This window comes from Aureococcus anophagefferens, assembly GCF_000186865.1.
Source record: "Aureococcus anophagefferens unplaced genomic scaffold AURANscaffold_12, whole genome shotgun sequence".
NCBI lineage: Eukaryota > Pelagophyceae > Pelagomonadales > Pelagomonadaceae > Aureococcus > Aureococcus anophagefferens.
The window spans coordinates 374,913-393,493 of NW_008705572.1; the positions used below are offsets into that span (position 1 = coordinate 374,913).

The following is an 18,581-nucleotide window of genomic DNA, read 5'->3' on the forward strand; positions in this document are numbered from 1 at the left end:
TGCCGTTTTTTAGGACGTCTCCCACGCATCGGCGAGCTGTTATTTCGAAGGCGACGTCGGTGATTAACGCGACGCGCACCCCGCGGAGTCCCGCGCGCTACTTTTTCCCCGACCGCTTGCCCATGCCCTTCTTCGGCGGGCCCTTGCCTCGTCGTCGCAGGATCTCGAGCTGGTTCTTGCGGCGCGCCTCGCGGTCGTTCATCCAGCCCGAGAGGATCTCGCGGCCGACGACGTCGATGTCGACGCCGCTCTGGTCGAAGTAGTAGTCCGCGAGGAGCGGGCCCTTCAACTTCTTCCGGAGGACCTTGTTGCCGCTCCGCACGTTCGTCGACGGCAGGGTCCCGAAAATCGACGCGCTGATGGCGTCGAGCCGCTTCGACGACGGCGCCACCTTGGCCTTTGGCGGCTCCCAGGCCTTTCCCGTCGTCGTCGAGAGGGAGCAGCGCGGCGCCGCCGCCGCGCGCTGGAGCGCGCCGCCCCGGGGGGCCGCCGCCGCCGCGAGGCGCGCGCCGCGCAGGGCGAGCATCGTGAGCGCTTTGCGCGACGGGCGCGCGGTGCTACTGTGGTGGCGGGCGGGTCGCTCGCGTGCGCGCGCTTCGGCTTGCTCAGCGCGGCCGCTCGCGGACGATGTGCTTCAAGATGGAACTCGTTGGACTAGTTATTGAAGGGGTTGCGCGCCCGACTCGTTGCAGTCCCGAAGCTAAATCGGCTGATTGCCTTCTATCGATGGCCCTTCGCGGCGCATGGGCTGGATGAGGCGGGTGCAGGATGCTCTGCGCAAGGCAGCGTTTCGTGGAGAGCTGCAAGAGCTGCGACAACTGCTTGACGCGTTTGGGGACTGGGCGGATGTCGTGGGGAACTGGGCGTATGTTTTGGACACTCTGGATTGCGCATTGATGGATGCGGCCTGCAACAGCCAGCCTGATGCCGTCTCCATGCTCCTCGGGTACGGTGCAGATGTTAACCGGGGAGATATCAACGGAGAAACAGCTCTTATTGTCGCAGTCTGCGGTCCATTGCAGTCGACCGCGGCTCGTCCGGGGGAGTTCCGCGGCCGTCCGGGGGAGTTCCGCGGCCCGGAGCGTAGCGCGTCAGACGCCACCCGCGCGCAACAAAAGACGGTTGTCGCTCTCCTCGAGGCCGGAGCGGATGTCAATGCTAGCAGCGAAGAAGTGATCCTCGGCGGCCAAGGTATGAGACGTCGTCTGCCAGCCAGAGACGCCCTACTGAACGGGAACCGTCGTGTCTTGTTGACTCTCATGCGCGCGGGAGCTGATTTTGCCCTGCTCCGCAAGAGAATTCCTCGAGGCTCTCGCTTTATGCTGCGCTGGGTCAACGAGCAGCGCGCAGTAAAGGGTCCCGCCTGGCACCTCTTCGAGAAGATCGAGCAGGCAGCGGCCGAAAGCACCGAGGACATCACTCCCTTCGAGGCCTACGCGCGCCGCCACCGCAAGATCCTCGCCGGCGTCGTCTCCAAGTGCGCGCGCGCCGTCCTCCCGGACGACGTCGCCGGCCACGTCGTCGCCTTCTACTGCCCCTACGGCGGCCACTAGGTTACGCCAGCGCCCCCCCCGCCTCGAAGTCCGCCGGGTCCGCGTCGTCCGTCGCCGGGAGCTTCAACTTCGCGAGGAACTTGTCGGCGGCCTTCAGGAGCGTCGTCGCGACCTGGGCCGCCCGGAGCGCGTCGAGGGCGCCGCGGTAGGCCGGCAGGGACGCGAGGAGCGCCGTCGCGCGGCGCGGCGCCAGGACCTCGTCGGGCGCGAGCGGCACGTCCACCGATTGCGCGGGCGCGGGCGCGCCGAGGACCGCGACGGTGGCGAAGGCCGCCACGAAGGTCGCGCCGCCCAGCGCCGCCAGCCCCGCCGCCGCCTCGCAGGCGAGCTCCGCGTCGCCCGCGCCGACCGCGTGGTGCGCGAGCGCGACGGCCGCGCGCTCCTCGCCGCCCGGCGCGTCCGCGTGGCGCCGCTGCGCGGACCGGAGCCGCTTCGCGAGGAAGGCGTGGAGCGCGCGCTTGCGCTTCGCCGGCGTCGAGTCGAGGACGGCGTCGTGGAGGAGCGCGTCGGGGAACGAGAACGCGGCGCGCGCGCGGTCGACCGTTAGAAAGCCGAGCTCCGCGAGGCCGTCCAAAACGGCGTCAAACGTCTCCTCGCCGGCGGGGAAGCCGCTCCGGTCGCAGGACGCGCCAAAGGCCTCGAAGCCCCCGACGCCCGGCGCGCCCGGCGGCGTCGGGGCGAGCGCGGCCCGCAGCAGGCCGACGTCGCCGCACCCCGCCGCGACGGCCGCGGCGCGGAGCAGCAGCTGGTGCGGCGGCGGCAGCGCGTCCACGGCCGCCAGTAAATCGCGCCGCGCGGTCCGGGGCACGTCGGCGCAGCGCGCGCGCAGCGCCTCGTAGGCGTCGCCGAGCAGCAGCAGCGACCCGTTGCCGTCGTCCTCGCCCTCGTCGCGCGGGAACCGCGCCCACGCGCGCGCGAGATCCGTCGCCGTCGCCGCGTCGCCGCCGGACCGCGCCCAGAGGGCGTCGGCGAGGGCGTCGTCGTAGGAGCCCGCGCCGAGCAGCGCCGGCAGCAGCTTCGCGAACGCGGACCGCCCGAGCGGCGCGGCGGCCGCGCGCGGCTCGCGGCGGCCGCCGGGCCCCGCGGGCGGCGCGCCGTCGTCCGCCGCGCGGCAGTGGCCGAAGGCCAGCGCGAAGGCGCGCTTCGCGAGCTGCTTCGCCTTGGGCGCGAGGTCGCCGAGCGGGTCGTCGAGGAGCACGTGGTGGTCGTCGCCGCCGCGCTGGTCCGACACGGCCCGGAGCAGGGGCGCGGGGCAGGACACGCAGCGGGGCGTGTCCGCGTCGAGGCCGCTCACCAACTCCGGCGCCTCCGCCGCCGGCAGGAGCATGAAGTGGCCGTCGCGCGAGAAGCCCACGGCTCTTTTCGCGCCCCACGGCGACGCGAGGTGGGGCCCCTTGAGCGCCGCCGCCGCCGCCGCCGAGTCGTCGGGCGCGTCGCCGCTGAAATCCGCGCCCCGCGGGAAGTAGGCCAGCGGCAGGGCCACGGTCTGCTTCCGCGCGGCGCGCTGCGTCGCCTCGTCGCACAATACCCGCGGCGCGGCCCCGTCGTGCGCGTGCCGCGCGTCGAGGGCCGCCCAGTTCACCTTGGACGCCGCGCCATTCGCTAAAGCCATGGCCGCGGCGATGGCCGTGGACGTGACGAAGTGGGCCTTGCCCGCGTCGGGCCGGCCGCACGTCTTCCGCACCCCTAACCCGGACGCGGCGCCGACGCCCCACGTCATCCGCGCGGCCGTCTCCAGGGCCGTCAGCGCGTAGTCCACGGCGAGCGCCGCCGCCGCGCCGCGGCCCGCCGACGCGCGCAGCGGCGGCTCGGCGAAGAACGCGGCGCAGATGGTAATCCAGTCGTCGGACGCCGCGACGTCGACGACGCGCCCGCCGAAGCCCCGCACGCCGCGGCTCACGGCCTTGGCAGCGCCGTCGCGCGTCGCCTGCGTCAGGCCCCCGGCGACCACCACCTTGGCGCAGACGATCGTGCAGCCCGACGCGCCCGCGGGCGTTCCGTGGACGCGCCGCGGGTCGCCCGGCGCCGCCGCGTCCTCGCGGGCCAGCAGGGGCACGCGAGATCGCACGCCCGACCGGGCCCGCGGGCTCGGCGCGGCGACGAGGGCCGCGCGCAGCGGGCCCCGCTCCTTCGTCGAGGCCGGGCCGCGCGGCGGCGGCGGCGGCTTGCGCGCGCGGACGAGCGTCGTGAACTTGCCGCGGGCCGCAAAGTCCTCGGGCTCGAAGGCGGCCTTGGGCCAGCCCCGCTTCAACAGGCGCGCCTTGGCGTCTACCGTGGCGACGACGTCGCCGATCTCGCCGCCGCCGACGGCGAGCGCGCGCGTCGCCGCCTCGAGCGCCGCGCCCGAGGGCACGAGCCGGATCTCGTCGGGCCCCAGCGCGACCTCGGACACGCGCAGCTGGCCCGCGGCGACGGCGCAGCGCACGCTCGGCAGACCCGCGGCCTCGCAGGCGCCCGCGACGGGGCCCTCGGACGCGCAGAGCGCGAGCGCCGACAGCGCCGCCGCCGCGACGGCGCCGTCGACGCCCCGGTCGTCGCGGAAAAAGGCGACGAGGGCGCCCGACGTCGTCACGCGCACGACGTCGCCGCCGGCGGCCGCCAAAGCCGCGGCCGCCGCCGCGTAGACGCCGTCGACGGCGGCCCAGCGCGCGTCGAGCGCCGCGGACCCGTCCGCCTCGGGCCGCCGCAGCAGCTCCAGCGCCCGACTCCGCGCCTCGTCGAGGGCCGCGAGCTCCTCGGCGCCGGCGGCGGCCTCGCGGACGCGCGACGCGCCCGGCGGCGCCGCCGGCGCGGCGGCGCCGCCGCCCCACTCCGGGAGGCCGCCCTCGCCGCGCGTGTTCTGGAAGCGGTCCGTCGTCTCGTCGCGGAGCGCGTCGACGCCGCAGACGTCGACGACGACGCAGGCCCCGCCGAAGGCCGCGCCGTCGCCGCGGCCCAGGGCGCCCGCCCGCAGCGCCCGCGTCGACGCGAGCGCGCACAGCGTCTCGTCGAAAAGTTCGTCGGCGGACGGCGCGCGCGCGTCCCAGCGCGGCGCGGCGAGCCCGCCCGCGGGCCGCGCCCAGGGCGGCGCCGACGCCGGCGCGGCGCCGGCCGTGCTCGGCGGCGGCCAGAGCGCCGCGATCGACGGCCCGACGGCGTCGACGGCCGCGATTTCGGCTCGCAGCGCGCCGAGCCACGCGCGCTCGAGCCGCGACGGCGCGGCGCCCGGCCGCTCGGGCTCGCGCGCCGCCCGCGTCGCCAACGCGTCGCGCCGCGGCTCGAGGAGCGCCGCGGCCTCGACCAGCGTCGCGGCCGCGAACGGGCGGTCGCCCGCGGCGAAGTCGTCGTCGTCGCCGTCGTCCGGCCGGTCCTGCTGGGCGACGACGGCCGCGAGGCGCGCCGCGAGCTGGCGCTCCTGCGCGGCGAGGCGGTCCGCCTGGTCGAGCATGGCGCGCTGGCGCTGCTCCACGGACTCGCAGAGCGCGGCGAGCTGCCGCCCCTCCGTCGCGCGGCGCTCGCCCTCGACGTCCGCGGCCTTGAGCTTCCTCGCGAGCTCGCGGCCCCGCGCGGCGGCGCGCCGCACCTCGTCGGCGAGGGCCGTCTGCCGCGCCGCCGCGGGCTCCGCGGGCCGCGGCGGCGGCGCCGCGGCCGCGGGCGGCCGCGCCGCGGCCGCGCCGAGCGCGTCGTCGATCTCCGACGACAGGGACGCCCATTTTGCCGCCGCGGCGTCGCCGGCGCCGGCGGCGGGCAGGGGCCGCGCCGCGCCGGGGCTCGGCCGCGGCTCCGCGCCGCCGGGCGTCCACGGCCGCGGCGACGCGGACGGCGTCGCCACGGGCCGCCCCCGGCGCGACGACGCCGGCGACCGCGGCGACGCCGGCGCCCGCGACGACGCCGGCGACCGGCTCGGCACGGGCGTGCGCCGCGCCCGGCCCGCGGACCGCTGCTTCTCCGCGGACACGCGCAGGCGGCTCACGCGCGCGTCGAGGCTCTCGGACTTGGCCTTGAGGGCCGACTCGAGCTCGTCCATCTCGCGCCGCTTCGCCGCCATCTCCTCGACCTCGCGCTCCACGACCTGGCTCCGCGTGGGGGAGCGCGGGGCCGGCGGCGTCGCGCGGCCCTCCATAACTGTGATGGTGAATGCTGCCAGATGATGCTGCCCGGCCAAAGTTGAGCATTTGCGTTCTCTTCAACTTGGTTGCTGCGAGTCGGGGCCTGGCGTCGAGCGGCGCGGCGCCATGGCGACCTGCGTCAACTCGCTCGTCTGAAAGTCGGGCCGCTCATCTGGGCCGGCTCGTGGCCGGTGTCGAGCGGCGCGGCGCCATGGCGACCTGGGCCATGTCGCAGGTCAAGTCGCTGCGCGTCTCCGACTACTTTGAGCGGCGCTGGTCGTCCTTGCTGGGACGGCCCGTGCTCGCGCCGATCCGGCTCTCGTCGAGGGGCTGCCCCATCGGGCGCGTGGGCTGGTTCGGCACTATCGGATCGCTGTGGATCGTCCACGGCGCTCTGAAACGAGTGCGCGAATTCTCCGTGCTCGAGCCCGACGAGTACGACTACGCCGTCGCGGAGGGATGCCACCGCTGCGAGGAGACGGTGTTGAGCGCGGAGCAGGCCGGCCTCGGACGAGTCATGACCTTCTACTGGTACGCGGCGCACGCGACCGTCGGCATCTTCCTCGTCTTCGACGCCTGCCGGCTCTTCGGGGTCTCGTCGCTGATAAACGACGCGCTGCTGGGCTACCACTCGGCGCGCGCGGAGCGGCGACGGAAGCTCGCGTTTCTCGCGCTAGCGATCCCCTTCGCCCATCTCGGCCTCCTGTACAGCCGGCCCGTGACCTTCGGCTGCTGCGTCGCGACGCCCAAGTGGGAGCCGTTGCAGGCGCGCGTGAACCAGCTCGCGTTCCTTTTGTTCGTGACCGGATTCATCCTCTTGGGCAAGGCGCAGGACCACGGGTACTTCTTGCTGCGCATCCCGCCCCAGGACTCCTGCGCGCTCTACCTCGTGCGCGACTACCTCATGAACAAGGAGGACGAGCGCCACGGCGGCAAGGCCAAGGCGCGGACCGCGTCCCTCATCCTCATGGCCCTCGGCCAGGGCGGCGGGCGCCCGTCGGACGAGCGCGCGCGCTTGAACGACAGCGACGACGCCGAGTTCGACCCCGCGTAAAAGCTTTCTAGAGCTCGCCCCCGCCCTCGAGGAGGAGGCGCCCCGCGGCTTCGTAGACGACGAAGAAGATCGCCGTCGACGGGCCGACGTAGGCCGCGCGGTGCAGCGCGCCGCGCCAGAAGCCCGCGACGCCCTCGCGCGCGTAGACGTCGGCGACGACGCTCCCGAGGCGGCCGTCGGTGACCATGACGCGCGTCTTGACGAGGTCCATGGGCGTCGTGATCAGCGCCGTCGCCGTGCCCACGGCCGCGCCGACGACGCCGGCGGACCCGCGGCCCCTGAGGCTCTCGTACAAGGTCATCTGGATGCACCTGAAGGGGATGTCGCGCAGGAGCTGGCCGCGGAGGCCCGAGTAGAATCCGAGGAGCCCGCCGGTCCGCCACGTCGCGGCGACCGCGGCGCCGAGCGCGCCGTGCACGCCCGTCTGGAGGCGCTGCTTGAGCACCTCGTGGGGCACGAGCCAGAGCGCGCCGAGGGCGTCGCCGACGACGGCGGCGCCGAAGGCCGCGCGCGCCGCGCCGAAGCCCGAGAGCAGCAGGAAGGCCTTCGCGCGCTCGTAGAAGCCGAAGATGATGGCCGCCGAGGGCACGTAGCCGACGAGGGACCCGAAGACGCCCGCGTAGACGTTCTTGAGCCGCAGGTGCGGCGGGTCGTTGCACTGAGCGCGAGTTTTGAGTGTGTCCAGAGGATACATGACCACGATCGCCGCCGCCCTCGCGAGCGCCCCGGCGACGAAGTGGTTCTTCGGTGGCGGCGGCGTCGGCGCCGTAGCGCGCTTCGACCTTGGCGCGGCTGCGAGCGAGGCGCCGCAGAGGACCAGAAGCAGCCCTCGTCTCAGGCGTATTCGGGCAGCCAACATCGTAAAGCGCGTGCACAGAGTTGAAGTACAACTCCGTTCATTGCATTAAACGTGCATGTACACTTGCGGCCGCCCGAAGCAATGGCCTCGTGGCAGCCCGCGGCATGCCAGAGGATCACCCTGGTTCGTCAACCACACATGAAAGCAGACAAACACCAGCATCCCGTAGGCGCGGAAGACGCGCGTGCGCGCCGGGCCGGACCTGGGCAGCCCCGTCGTCGCGGACCTGCCGCTGGGCACGGCGCTCGACTGCTACGGCCGCCGGACCGTCGAGGGCGGCGTGGCGCGCGTCGAGGTGGGCCTGCGGCGCGGCCGCGGCGGCGCGCGGGGCTGGGTCAGCGAGAAGCAGCTGCGGCCGCCGCCGGGCGCCGCGCGCGTGGGCCTCTGCTTCCTCGTCTACGACGCGCCGAAGCACCAGGACCTCTGGCGCGCGTTCCTCCCCGCCGACGAAAACCGCTTCCGCGTCTTCGTGCACAGCAAGGCGCCGACGACGGCGCGCGTGGACCTGCCGACGGCGAGGGTGCTGCCGGATCCCGTCGAGACGGAGTGGGCGTCGATCGCGCTCGTCGAGGCGACGCACAAGCTCTTCCGCGCGGCGCGCGACGCGGGCTGCGACGTCTTCGTGCTCGTCTCGGACACGATGCTGCCCCTCGTGCCCTTCGACGAGCTCGCGCGGCGCGTAACGCGGACGACGTTCCAGATCCAGACGACGCCGTCCGACCGCGAGGCGCGCGACCACGCGGGCAACTACGAGCACCACGTGCGGCCGAAGCTGCCGAGCGCCGTGCGCTTCGAGCCCCGCGAGATCCGCAAGGGCAACATGTTCTGCGCGGTGACGCGCGACGACTTCGAGGCCGTCGAGCAGGAGCCCTACCTCGACGTCTTCGAGAAGATCTGGGGTGCGAGACCGCCCGTTTTTGTTGTTGCGGATCTGACATTTGTTTTGCACAGGCGGCGCGCCCGACGAGTACTACTGGATCAACAGCATGACCATCCACCGGCGGCCCCACCAGGCGCCGGGCACCTTCATCTACTGCTCCCCGGACACGACGGGCGTCACCGCGGCGGAGACGTTCGTCCTCGACGACGCGCTCCTCGAGGAGACGACGCGCCTCGGCTTCACCTTCATCCGCAAGGTCACGGCCGTCACCGCGAAGGCCGCGTATCTGCAGGCGATCACGTAAATGAAGTTGTGGTTGAAGTATTGTTGCCTCGCTTTGAGCTCTGCGCAACATGCTTCTCCTGCTCCTATGCGGCGCGGCGGCGCTGCCCGCCGTGCGCTTGCGCGGCGGGTCGTCGCAGCCGACCGCCGTGCGCTTGCGCGGCGGGTCGTCGCAGCCGACGCGCTGGGTGACGCCGCAGCAGGACGCCTGGGCGAAGCACCGGTCGGCGGCGCGGAGCATCGTGCCGAGCAGCGGCACGAGCCAGCTGCGGCCCGAGTCCATCGACGACGTCGTCGACGCGAAGCCGCTCGACGAGCTGCTGGACCGCGACTCGCGCGTCGTCTTCGTGCGCCGCGTCTACGGCCTGCTGACGGCGAACTTGGCGCTGACCGCGCTCGCGTGCGTCCTCGGGTCCGCGCATCCCGCGGCCGTGCGCTACCTGATCACGCAGCCCCTGGGGCGCGTGCTCTTCGGCGTCTGCGCCGCCGTGGGTTTCGTGACCCCCCTCGCGCTCTCCTTCGCGCCGTCGCTGCGCCGCGACCCGTCGAGCTCGCTCGCGCTCTTCTCGCTCTTCGCGTTCGCCGAGTCGGCGGTCGTCGGCGTCGCCGCGTCGGCCTACAAGCTCCAGTCCGTGCTCCTCGCGCTGCTGCAGACGGGCGCCGCGACGGGCGCGCTCACGGCCTACGCCTTCCAGCCCAACGCGAAGTACGACCTCACGCAGGTCGGGTCGGCGCTGCTCGCGGGTCTGATGGTGCTCACGGTCTCGACGGTCGCCGGCGTGCTCCTCAAGGTGCCCATGAACTCGCTCGCCGGCTCGACGGTCGGCGCGTTGCTCTTCTCGGCCTTCATCGTGCACGACACGCAGCTCGTCGTCGGCGGCAAGAAGCGGCAGCTCAACACGTCGGACTACGTCCTGGGAGCCATCACGCTGTACCTCGACATCATCAACCTGTTCTTCTACCTGCTGCGGCTCTTCGGCGAGATGCAGAACGACTAATTTACCATCTCCAGGTCGACGGGCGGGCCGCGGCCCGCGGGGCGCTCGAGGTCCGGGCCGTCGGACGCGGGGATGATGCCGTAGGGGTTGAGGTGCGCGTGCGACGTGAAGTAGTGCGTCTTGATGTGCTTCATGTTCGTCGACCGGCGGACGGCGTCGAGGGCGTAGACGTCGCGGACGAAGGCGTAGAGGTTCGGGTGGTCCTTGAGCAGGCGCGCGTTCGTCTTGAAGTAGACGCTGTAGACCGGGTCGAAGCGCACGAGCGTGTGGTAGAGCCGGAGGTCCAGCCACGTGAACCGGTCGCCGCCGAGGAAGCGCCGCTCGCCGAGCTTGGTTTCGAGCGCGTCCAGCGCGCCGAAGAGGTCGCGCGCGGCGGCGTCGTAGGCGGTTTGCGATTTGCTGAAGCCGCAGCGGTAGACGCCGTTGTTGACGCAGGGGTAGACGACGTCGGCGTTGAGGGCCGCCAGCTCCTCCTCGAGCGCCTCCGGGTAGAGGTTCACGCGCGGACGCTTCGCGAGACCGTCGAACTGGCCGTTGAGGATGCGGAGGATGTCGAGCGACTCGTTGGAGACGATGTCGTTCGTCTTCGTGTCGAAGAGCAGCGGCGTCGTGAAGGGGCCGTCGAGGTCGCCGCAGCTCGCGTAGACGTCGCGGATCGACGACGCGCCCGACGGGTCCGGCGCCAGGGCGTCGTCGCAGTCGAAGGAGCCGTGGCCGAGCGGGTTCGCCAGCGGCGCGTCGCCCGGCGACCGGTAGACCCAGCCGCAGTGCGCGTCGTCGGCGTCGTCGCGCGTCTTCTGCCAGGTGGGGTGCACGACGGACACGGCGATGACGTCCTCGAGGCCCTTGAGATAGAGCGTCGACAGCGCGCCCGCGGCCCAGGGGCAGGCGAGCGCGACGTGCAGACGGTAGCGGCCCGCCTCGGGCTCGACGCTCGTCCCGCGGTGCTTCGACGCGTTGCGCTTGTAGCTGCCGTCCTTCGTCGCCATCGTGTTCGTCATGGCCGACATGCTGCTCGTCGTCGGCAGCCTCAGCAGCAGCGTCGCGCAGAGGGCGAGCCGGCGCATGCACCGGCGAGGTGCTTTCTCGTTTTTGAGCGGCGTCGAGTTGCGAGGCTGAAGCGCGCTTTTTGCGGCAGCGCCGAGAGCGAGGGCGAGGCAACGCTGGTGCGGCGCCGACGAAGTCGAGACGAGGTCCACCTCACCTCGACACCTCGGAGAGCCTGCACCGCTGGCCTCAAGCTTGGTGAGTGCCGCACAGCAAGGGGATCTTCAAGATCCCCTTGCGCACAGGTAAGCTGCCCATTTGAGAGAACTCAAACGATGGACGACATCGAAGAGCTGCGCCGCCGCGAAGAGGCGCTGACGCGCATCAACGCGGCGCTCGACGACGAGATGGGCGACCTCGACGGCGACGTGGAGGCCATGCTCGAGCGCCAGCGCCACGAGGAGCTCGAGCTCGCGTCGCGCGGCGCCTTCAGCGCGCCGCCCGTGCCCGCGCTGGCGCCGGCGCCGGCGCCGCGGAGCGCGTCGCGGGAGGCGTCGTCGTCGGCGCGGCGCGACGACGGCGCGTCCGCGCCCGCGCCCGGCCGCACGCGCTGGCGGTCCGCGCGGCCGGAGGGGGAGGAGACGCCGCCGCGGTCGTCGCCCGCGCCCGGTAGCGGCGGCGACGCGGCCTACGCCTGGCTCGGCGGCGCGTCGGCGCCGGCGAAGACGCCGCGGGCGCGGACGCCCGAGGGCCGGCTCGCCGCCCAGGCCGAGCGGCGTTTGGGCAAGGCCCAGGCGGACGTCTTAAGGGAGGACCTCGACCGCGAGAAGCAAAAGTCCGCGGCCCTCGAGCGGTCGGTCGGCGACCTCGAGGCGAAGCTGAGCGTGTTGGAGAAGGACCGCAAGATGCAGAAGCGCGACCTCGACAAGCTGAAGGCGCTCGTGGAGAAGGACGCGAAGGCGAGGAAGGACGCGGAGGACGCCGCGGCCGCCGCGAAGCGCGATTTAGCCGCCGCGGAGCGCGTGCTCCGCGAGGTGAAGCGCGACAACGCCCACAAGGGCAAGGACCAGCACACGAAGGACGTGCGCCTCACGCGGGCCCTCGAGGACGTCGAGAAGCTGAAGAAGGGCGCGCTCGTCGAGCGGCAGAACGCGCGCGACGCGGCCGACGAGTTCCGCGCGGAGCGCGAGGGCTTCGAGGTGCGCATCAAGAAGCTCGAGAAGCAGAAGGCCGAGCTCCTCGGCGCCTTCCGCAAGCAGACGAAGCTCATCGACATCCTCAAGAAGCAGAAGACGCACCTCGAGGCCGCGCGTCTGCTCGCGTTCACGGAGGACGAGTTCATGAAGGTCGTCAACTGGGAGGGGGACCTCCCGGCGAACATCAAAGACGGCGTGCCCCCGCCGGCGCCGCCGGACCTCCAGAAAGAGGAAAAACGCCAAAAGGAGATCAACCGCACCGCGGCGCCGCCCAGGGCCCGCGCGAAGCCCGCCGCCGCGAAGCCCGCGAAGCCCGCGGCGACGACGGCGGCGCAGGGGCGCACGAAGACGCTGATCCTCGAGTAAGAGACTGGGGTCGTGGGGGCGCTGCGGACAGGGCTGGGGGCCCCACTGCCGGCACCAGGCCCCCAGCTCATGTGCCCAGCGCCGCAGCACTGCCAGCGGCCGCTCGTGAGATGAGGAAGGTGCTTGCTCGCTTGTGGACACGGCCGGCGAGCGTCGCGTGCTCTGTTTCGACGCGTTTCTAAGCGCTCGCGTGAGTGCCGGGGCGTGACCGGTGCCCCCGGCCGTGTCAGTCGGCGTCGAAGGCGTCGAGAGCGCCGTCCCAGACAAGTTCACTCGAGCGATTCGCCGCCGAGAGCGAAGAAATCGCCAGATGAATTTTAAGCAGTACTTCGTCGAGAACAACTTTAAGCCCGTCGGCTACACGAGCGAGAGAAGACCAGAGCCGACGGGCCGCAACAGCTTCTACGAAAGGACGGCGATCCCTCCCGAGCTCCTGTTCCGCGACGATGCGGACGACGTCATGCGGCCGCTGTTCATCAAACACCCGGGACAGCGGCGCGGGCGGCGACGAGCGTTGGTCGGATTCGTGTTTATTGTCCTGCTTAGTATGTGTTCCTTCATCGTCTTCGTGCGCATCTGGAACGGCGCCGAGGAGACCGCCATCATCTCGGCGGTCGACTATCCGTCGCCGCGACCGACGCTGACGCCCTCGTACGCGCCGACAGTTTCGCCGAGCGCGTCGAGCGCAGACGAACCGGACGAGGAGGAGGACGAGGAGGAAACGAGCGAAGAGGAAACGGGCGAGGAAGAAACACGCGAGGAGGAAACGAGTGAGACGGACACGAGCGAGGACGAGGAGGAAGCGGACGAGTCCTCGGACGAGGTCGTCGAGGAGGAAACAGACGTTGAAACCGAGGAACCCGACGCGCGACGCTTCCTCCGCGCGCCGGACCCTGCACATGCCCCGTAAATCTCTTACCGCCGCCGCGGCGCCGTGGCCGTGAGGAAGGCGTCGACCTCGACCATGGTCGAGGGCCGGAGGTAGGCGCGCCAGTTGGCTTCGTAGTCGCTCCAGGTGAGCTGGCCGAAGGGCACGCGGAGCGCGATGGGGCTCGAGTTCGGCGCGCGGCGGACGATGCCGACGCCCCAGTCGAAGTCCGCCGTGACGACGTCGATGTCCGGCGCCGTGCGCAGGTGGGCGATGGCCTGCCAGACCTACGAAAAACAAGAATCATCTCCGGCTGAAAAAAAAGATCGTGCGACGCCGCAGCGGACCGTGCCGTTCCAGTAGACCGTGCCCGGCGCCATCGGGAAGGCGCCCTCGGGCGGGAGGAGGGGCTTGCAGTCGTGGAAGAGCAGCGTCCCTCCCGGGTTGAGGATCCGGAGCGCGTTCGCCGCGTCGCGCACGACCTGCGCCGACTCGTGGAGCCCGTCGACGAAGATGAGGTCGAAGGTCCGGCCGCAGGTCGCGAAGAACTCGTCGGACGTCGCGCGGACGTTGCCGCCGGCGACGGGGTCGACGCCGACCTTGTCGACGAAGGGCACGCGCGAGAAGTTGGCCTCGGACCGGCAGCCGATCTCGAGGAAGCTGCCGTAGCCGAAGCGCCGCTTCAGGTACAAGATCAGCAACGTCCGGTCCATCGCGACGTCGAGCGGCGGCGGGCTCGCGCGGAGGAACGGGCTCGGCCGCGCCCAGTACTGCCTCGCCTCGGGCAGCGTCGTGTGGCCCGCCGCGACCTTGGCCACGTAGGCGAGGGCGCACGCGTCCTCGCCGTCGAAGAGGTGCTGCGCGTCGCCCATCTCCGCCGTCAGCTTCGAGATGGACTCGAGCGTGCCGGCGTCGAGCACGCGGCCCGCGGGCGACGGCGGCGGGAAGAGCGGGATGATCTGCGCGCCGAGGTTCGCGTAGTGGGCCATGGTGATGTTGCGGCGCGGCGCGTCACCGAGGAGATGAGAGGCCAAGTCTATGAAGCTCGATCGCGTCACCGAGGAGATGAGAGGCCAAGTCTAAAGCTCGAGACGATCCCATACGCTCTCTCCAGCCAGGCCAATATTTGCCACAGATTTGCCACAAAGATGCCACACCCCAGCTCTTGCGAGGTCTTCCGCTGCTCCACCGCCGCCTTCAGCGCGGCGCTGAACGGCTTGACGACCCTCCAGCAGCTCGCAAAATACGCACACAAACGCATAACATCGCTCTTGCGACGGCGGTCCACCGTCGTTGCCGCGCAGCCGACGATCTCCAGCCGATAATGAAGATGGCCTTCCTGAGCCTGCTCGGGCTGCTGCTCGCGCCCACGACGGCCCTCAAGATCGTCATGGCCCCGGATGCGTCGACCTACGCCATCGCCGACGAGACGCGCACGTTATTCAAGTCGGGAACGAACTCCGTCGCCGTCTTCGTCGACGGCGCGTGGAAGAGCGAGCAGGACCGGACGCTGAACCTGACGGCCTACGACCTCGTCGACGGCGACGACGCGGTCATCGGCGCCTACGAGGGCGTCGAGATGACCTGGGCCACGGACACGGGCACCAGGGTCGTCACGCGCGCGGTCGCGGCCGCGGCCGCCGCCGTGTTCGCGATCTCCTTCCCGGACGGCGCGGCGAGGACGTCGCCCTACGCCCACAACGGCGAGTCCCACGAGTCGGTCGTCGCGAACTGGCCCTGCTTCGTGAGCGCCTTCGGCGCCGGGCGGCTGTCCTGGGGCGGGCCCTTCGTGCGGCCGTCGCCGGGCGCCGCGACGACGGGCCCGATGGGCGGCCCGCTCGTCGTCTTCGACGGCGCCACGGCCGCCGTCGCGTCGGCCTACTCGTCCTTCAAGGCGAGCTCCGCGGGGCCGGGAAAGACCTGGGACGGCGCGCCGGCGGTCTGGGCGCCGGGCACCGCGGGCACCGTGGACTCGATCCCGGCGAACTTCAGCCACGAGTTTCTCGTGAGCGTGGGCGACACGGGGAGCATCACGGCGGCCGTGGCCGCCTGGGGCGCCCTGATCCGGCGCAAGCAGGGCGCGACACCCTACGACGACGTGACGCTGCAAAAGGTCGGCTACCAGACGGACAACGGCGCGTTTTATTGTTTTTGCGGCGGCGGCGACTGCTCCCGGACTCTGATCGACAAGGGCGCGGAGCTGCGCGGCAACGGCGCGCCCATGGGCTACCTGAGCTTCCAGGGCGCCGGCGCGTCGTCGGGCCGGGGCCAGGCCGCGCCGTGGTGCGTGTCGACGTGGGGCGTCGACGGCGGCCTCGGGAGCCAGTACCCGCTGTCCGTCGGCGAGCTGTCCCGCGCCTTCGACGCGCCGGTGCAGCTCTACGCGCCCTACTTCTGCCCCGGCAGCGACTACTTCAACGACACGTCGCCGTGGACGTCTCTGGTCTCGAACACGAGCCGCGAGGGCTGCCGCGACTACGCGTTCGAAGACGTGGCGCCGGCGCAGTCGTTGGAGTTTTACGGCGCTATGTTCGACCGGGGGATGGCCCAGGGCATGGTGAGCTTCGAGCCCGACTTCATGCAGGCGAACTACAACTGCGTCGACGACTTCGTACAGACCGTCGACGCGGCGGAGACCTGGCAGCGGGGCATGGCCGACGCGGCCCTGGCGAGGAACGTGAGCGTGCAATGGTGCTACGCGACGCCCACGGACGTCCTCTCCGCGACGGCGTTCCCCGCGGTGACGAACTTCCGCGTGTCGAACGACTTCTGCTACGGCGAGTCCTGGGACGTCGGCGTCTCGTCGCTGCTCGTCTGGGCGCTGGGCAAGGCGCCGTCCAAGGACACGCTCTGGACGTCGGACAACAACCGGACGGCGACGCCGGGCTGCCCCTGGACGCCCGACCACGAGACCGCGGCGGCGCCGCTCCACGTCGCCGTCGCGCTGATGAGCGGCGGGCCCGTGGGCATCTCCGACGGCCTCGGCCACACGGACTACGACCTTTTGAAGTCGGCGATCTCCGCCGACGGGACGCTGCTCAACGCGGCGAAGTCGCTCACGTCCGTCGACTCGATTTTGGCGGGGAACGGGCCGGCCGGCGGCCACGTGCTCGGCGCGCACGTCCCCTTCGGGAGCGCCGCCGCCGCCCACGGCCTCGTCTCCTTCAAGCTCAAGGACCCTTTTGCCGTGAACGCGTCGGACTTCTACCCGCGGCTCGCGGCGAACGTGACGTTCGCGGTCCGCGAGCGCCTCGGCGCGCCGTGCGCCGACGGCGCGCCCGCGGCGTCCTGCGTGACGTTCACGACGGCGGCCGCCGCGCCCGTCGTCACGCTGCCGGCGTCGGACTTCTCCAACGCGACGGCGGGCACGGACTACGCGCCGTCGGTCACGTGGCTCGCGCCCGTCTGCGAATCCGGGCACGCGCTTTTGGGCGATCTGGGAAAGATCGTGCCGCTGAGCCCGAAGCGCTTCACAAAGATCGCCTGCACGCCCCACGGCATCTCCGCGACCGTCGTCGGCGCGCCGCGGGAGGAGGTGCCCCTGACCTACCTCCGCCCCGCGGCGGCGGGCGCGGTCGTCCAGGTCCTCACGATCGTCGTCCCGCCGTCCGGCGAGCTCGAGCTTTAAGTTTTGTGTTAGATTTGGGCCATGAACGTCATGCCCCCGGCGACGCCCGGCGGGATGACGATCTGCAGCTGGCGGCCGTCGGGGAGCGGGAAGAGGCACGTCGACCCCGGCTTCGAGCCCGGCGGCGCCACGAGCTCGACGACGGGCTGCGGCGGCAGCATCACCGGGACGGCGGCCTGGGGTAGCAAGGGCAGGTCGTCCCCGATGAGCTTCGGCTGGGACGTGACGAAGACGCCCTCCTGCTTGAACGAGTTCCAGGCCATCTGCTCCATGCGAGTCCATTGGCCTCGTTTCATGTCCTCCTTGGACACGAGCGACCGGTTCATGGGTTGGAGCGACTTGTGGCAGGCCGCGTGGGCGACGACGCCCAGCGCCGCGCACTGCTGCCCGACGACGAACGCTCGCTCCGTCGCGCGGTACCTTTTGTACGTCTCGCCCTCGAAGAAGTTGTGCCGCTTCATCTGTAGATTGTATCGCGAGCCGAGCGCGACGAGCGACGCCGACGGCAGGCGCGAGTCCTCCACCGCGCAGGGGTCCGTCAGCGTCGTGCAGACCATCGACTGGCTGTCCACGGCGACGCCGCCGCCCTCGACGTCGACGAGGCGGTAGGGCACGGTGTTGGCCTCGGTGATCACCGGCTGCCAATAGGAGCTGTCGTCCGTGTCGACTTTTTCTTCGACGAGTAGGTCGTAGTAGACGCACGGCCGACCGCTCCAGGGCGCCGTAAGCACGGTCCCGCCCTCCGCGGGCAGGACGCGGCCCACGACGCGCGCGAGGCCCGGCTTGGCGTCGCTGGGCTTGACGAGCTCGAATTTGGACATGATCTTCGCGATGCGCACGTCCTCGCCCATCATGACGCTGGCGCAGGAGCCCATGGTCAAGCTCGAGACCACGGTCAACGAGGTGCTGAAGATCCGACGCAGGGACAACAAGGCGTGCTTGGAAGTGTGCTTGGCAATGCTCTCACCTCGCATTCCTGGCACTTGAGGCAGCCCGCTGTGCACGCTCGGCTTCACAAGTGCTTCACAGTAGCTTCACTTAAACGCCGTCGTAGGCGATGGGCCCGACGCAGTCGCAGTCCGTCGCGTCGCAGGCGCAGTCGTAGCGCGCGGCGCGGAGGCGCGCGAGCGTCGCGTCGCGGCGCGCGCCGAAGGCGTCCGGCCGCGCGGCGTCCTCGGCGAAGACGTCGACCTGCGCGCCGCTCCGGAGGTTCGACTCGAAGGCGATCCGGTGGATGGGCCGCTGCGTCGCCGCCGCGTGGGCCAGGGCCGCGGCGACGATGTCGTAGTCCGCGCCCTCGGCGTCGACCTTGAGCAGGTCGACCTCGCCGACGCCGCGCGCCGCGAAGAGCGTCGGCAGCGACACGCAGCGCGCGGCGACGGCCGCGAAGACGCCCGGCGCGACGTCGGGCCTGTCCGGCGCGTCCGCCGCGTGACTCATGCCGAGGTACTGCGTCCGGGCGCCGACGGCGGCCTCGTCGGCGACCATGAGCGTCCCCGCGCCGTCCTCGGCGCAGACCATCGCGTCCTCGACGGCGCGCGTCGGCGACCGGGGCAGCGCGGCCGCGAGGCGCGGCACGGGCTCGACGCTGAGGCCCGCCCAGCTGCGCGAGCCCTCGAAGTGGAGCGCGAGCGCGTTGAAGTCCGCGACGCCGACCTCGACGTAGTAGCGCGGCTCCCCCCGCGCCGCGGCCTTGGCCGCCGTCGCGCGGTCCCACGCGTTCAGGAGCGCCTCGCGCGCGGAGACCGCGTGGTGCTTGTGGAAGACGTAGGTCGCCACGTCCCGCGCCGCGGCGCAGGCCGCCGACGCCGCGTCGCCGCAA

At 71.8% G+C, this 18,581-nt stretch overlaps 7 protein-coding genes across 7 annotated transcripts; 2 read left to right on the forward strand and 5 right to left on the reverse strand.

Annotated features, from left to right (window-relative positions):
- Positions 1 to 97: 97 nt before the first annotated feature.
- Positions 98 to 526, reverse strand: AURANDRAFT_64870 (hypothetical protein; the record flags this gene model as incomplete). The annotated part of the gene is made up of 1 exon (XM_009039834.1): positions 98 to 526. One exon carries the CDS (start codon positions 524 to 526, stop codon positions 98 to 100), a length of 429 nt encoding a protein of 142 aa, XP_009038082.1.
- Positions 527 to 1,554: 1,028 nt separating this feature from the next.
- Positions 1,555 to 5,655, reverse strand: AURANDRAFT_64871 (hypothetical protein; the record flags this gene model as incomplete). Its single annotated transcript, XM_009039833.1, has 1 exon — positions 1,555 to 5,655. The coding sequence occupies one exon, from the start codon at positions 5,653 to 5,655 to the stop codon at positions 1,555 to 1,557; it is 4,101 nt and encodes a 1,366-aa protein (XP_009038081.1).
- A 1,083-nt stretch (positions 5,656 to 6,738) lies between these two features.
- On the reverse strand, positions 6,739 to 7,428 carry AURANDRAFT_13949 (hypothetical protein; the record flags this gene model as incomplete). Its single annotated transcript, XM_009039832.1, has 1 exon — positions 6,739 to 7,428. A coding segment is annotated over one exon (690 nt), but the record flags the coding sequence as incomplete, so codon positions are not given.
- Positions 7,429 to 9,183: 1,755 nt separating this feature from the next.
- Positions 9,184 to 9,696, forward strand: AURANDRAFT_15453 (hypothetical protein; the record flags this gene model as incomplete). Its single annotated transcript, XM_009039612.1, has 1 exon — positions 9,184 to 9,696. A coding segment is annotated over one exon (513 nt), but the record flags the coding sequence as incomplete, so codon positions are not given.
- Positions 9,697 to 9,710: 14 nt separating this feature from the next.
- Positions 9,711 to 10,703, reverse strand: AURANDRAFT_27721 (hypothetical protein; the record flags this gene model as incomplete). Its single annotated transcript, XM_009039831.1, has 1 exon — positions 9,711 to 10,703. One exon carries the CDS (start codon positions 10,701 to 10,703, stop codon positions 9,711 to 9,713), a length of 993 nt encoding a protein of 330 aa, XP_009038079.1.
- A 2,475-nt stretch (positions 10,704 to 13,178) lies between these two features.
- Positions 13,179 to 14,120, reverse strand: AURANDRAFT_64874 (hypothetical protein; the record flags this gene model as incomplete). The annotated part of the gene is made up of 2 exons (XM_009039830.1): positions 13,179 to 13,418; positions 13,479 to 14,120. The coding sequence occupies 2 exons, from the start codon at positions 14,118 to 14,120 to the stop codon at positions 13,179 to 13,181; spliced, it is 882 nt and encodes a 293-aa protein (XP_009038078.1).
- Positions 14,121 to 14,455: 335 nt separating this feature from the next.
- On the forward strand, positions 14,456 to 16,759 carry AURANDRAFT_64875 (hypothetical protein; the record flags this gene model as incomplete). Its single annotated transcript, XM_009039613.1, has 1 exon — positions 14,456 to 16,759. One exon carries the CDS (start codon positions 14,456 to 14,458, stop codon positions 16,757 to 16,759), a length of 2,304 nt encoding a protein of 767 aa, XP_009037861.1.
- Between the last annotated feature and the right edge of the window lie 1,822 nt (positions 16,760 to 18,581).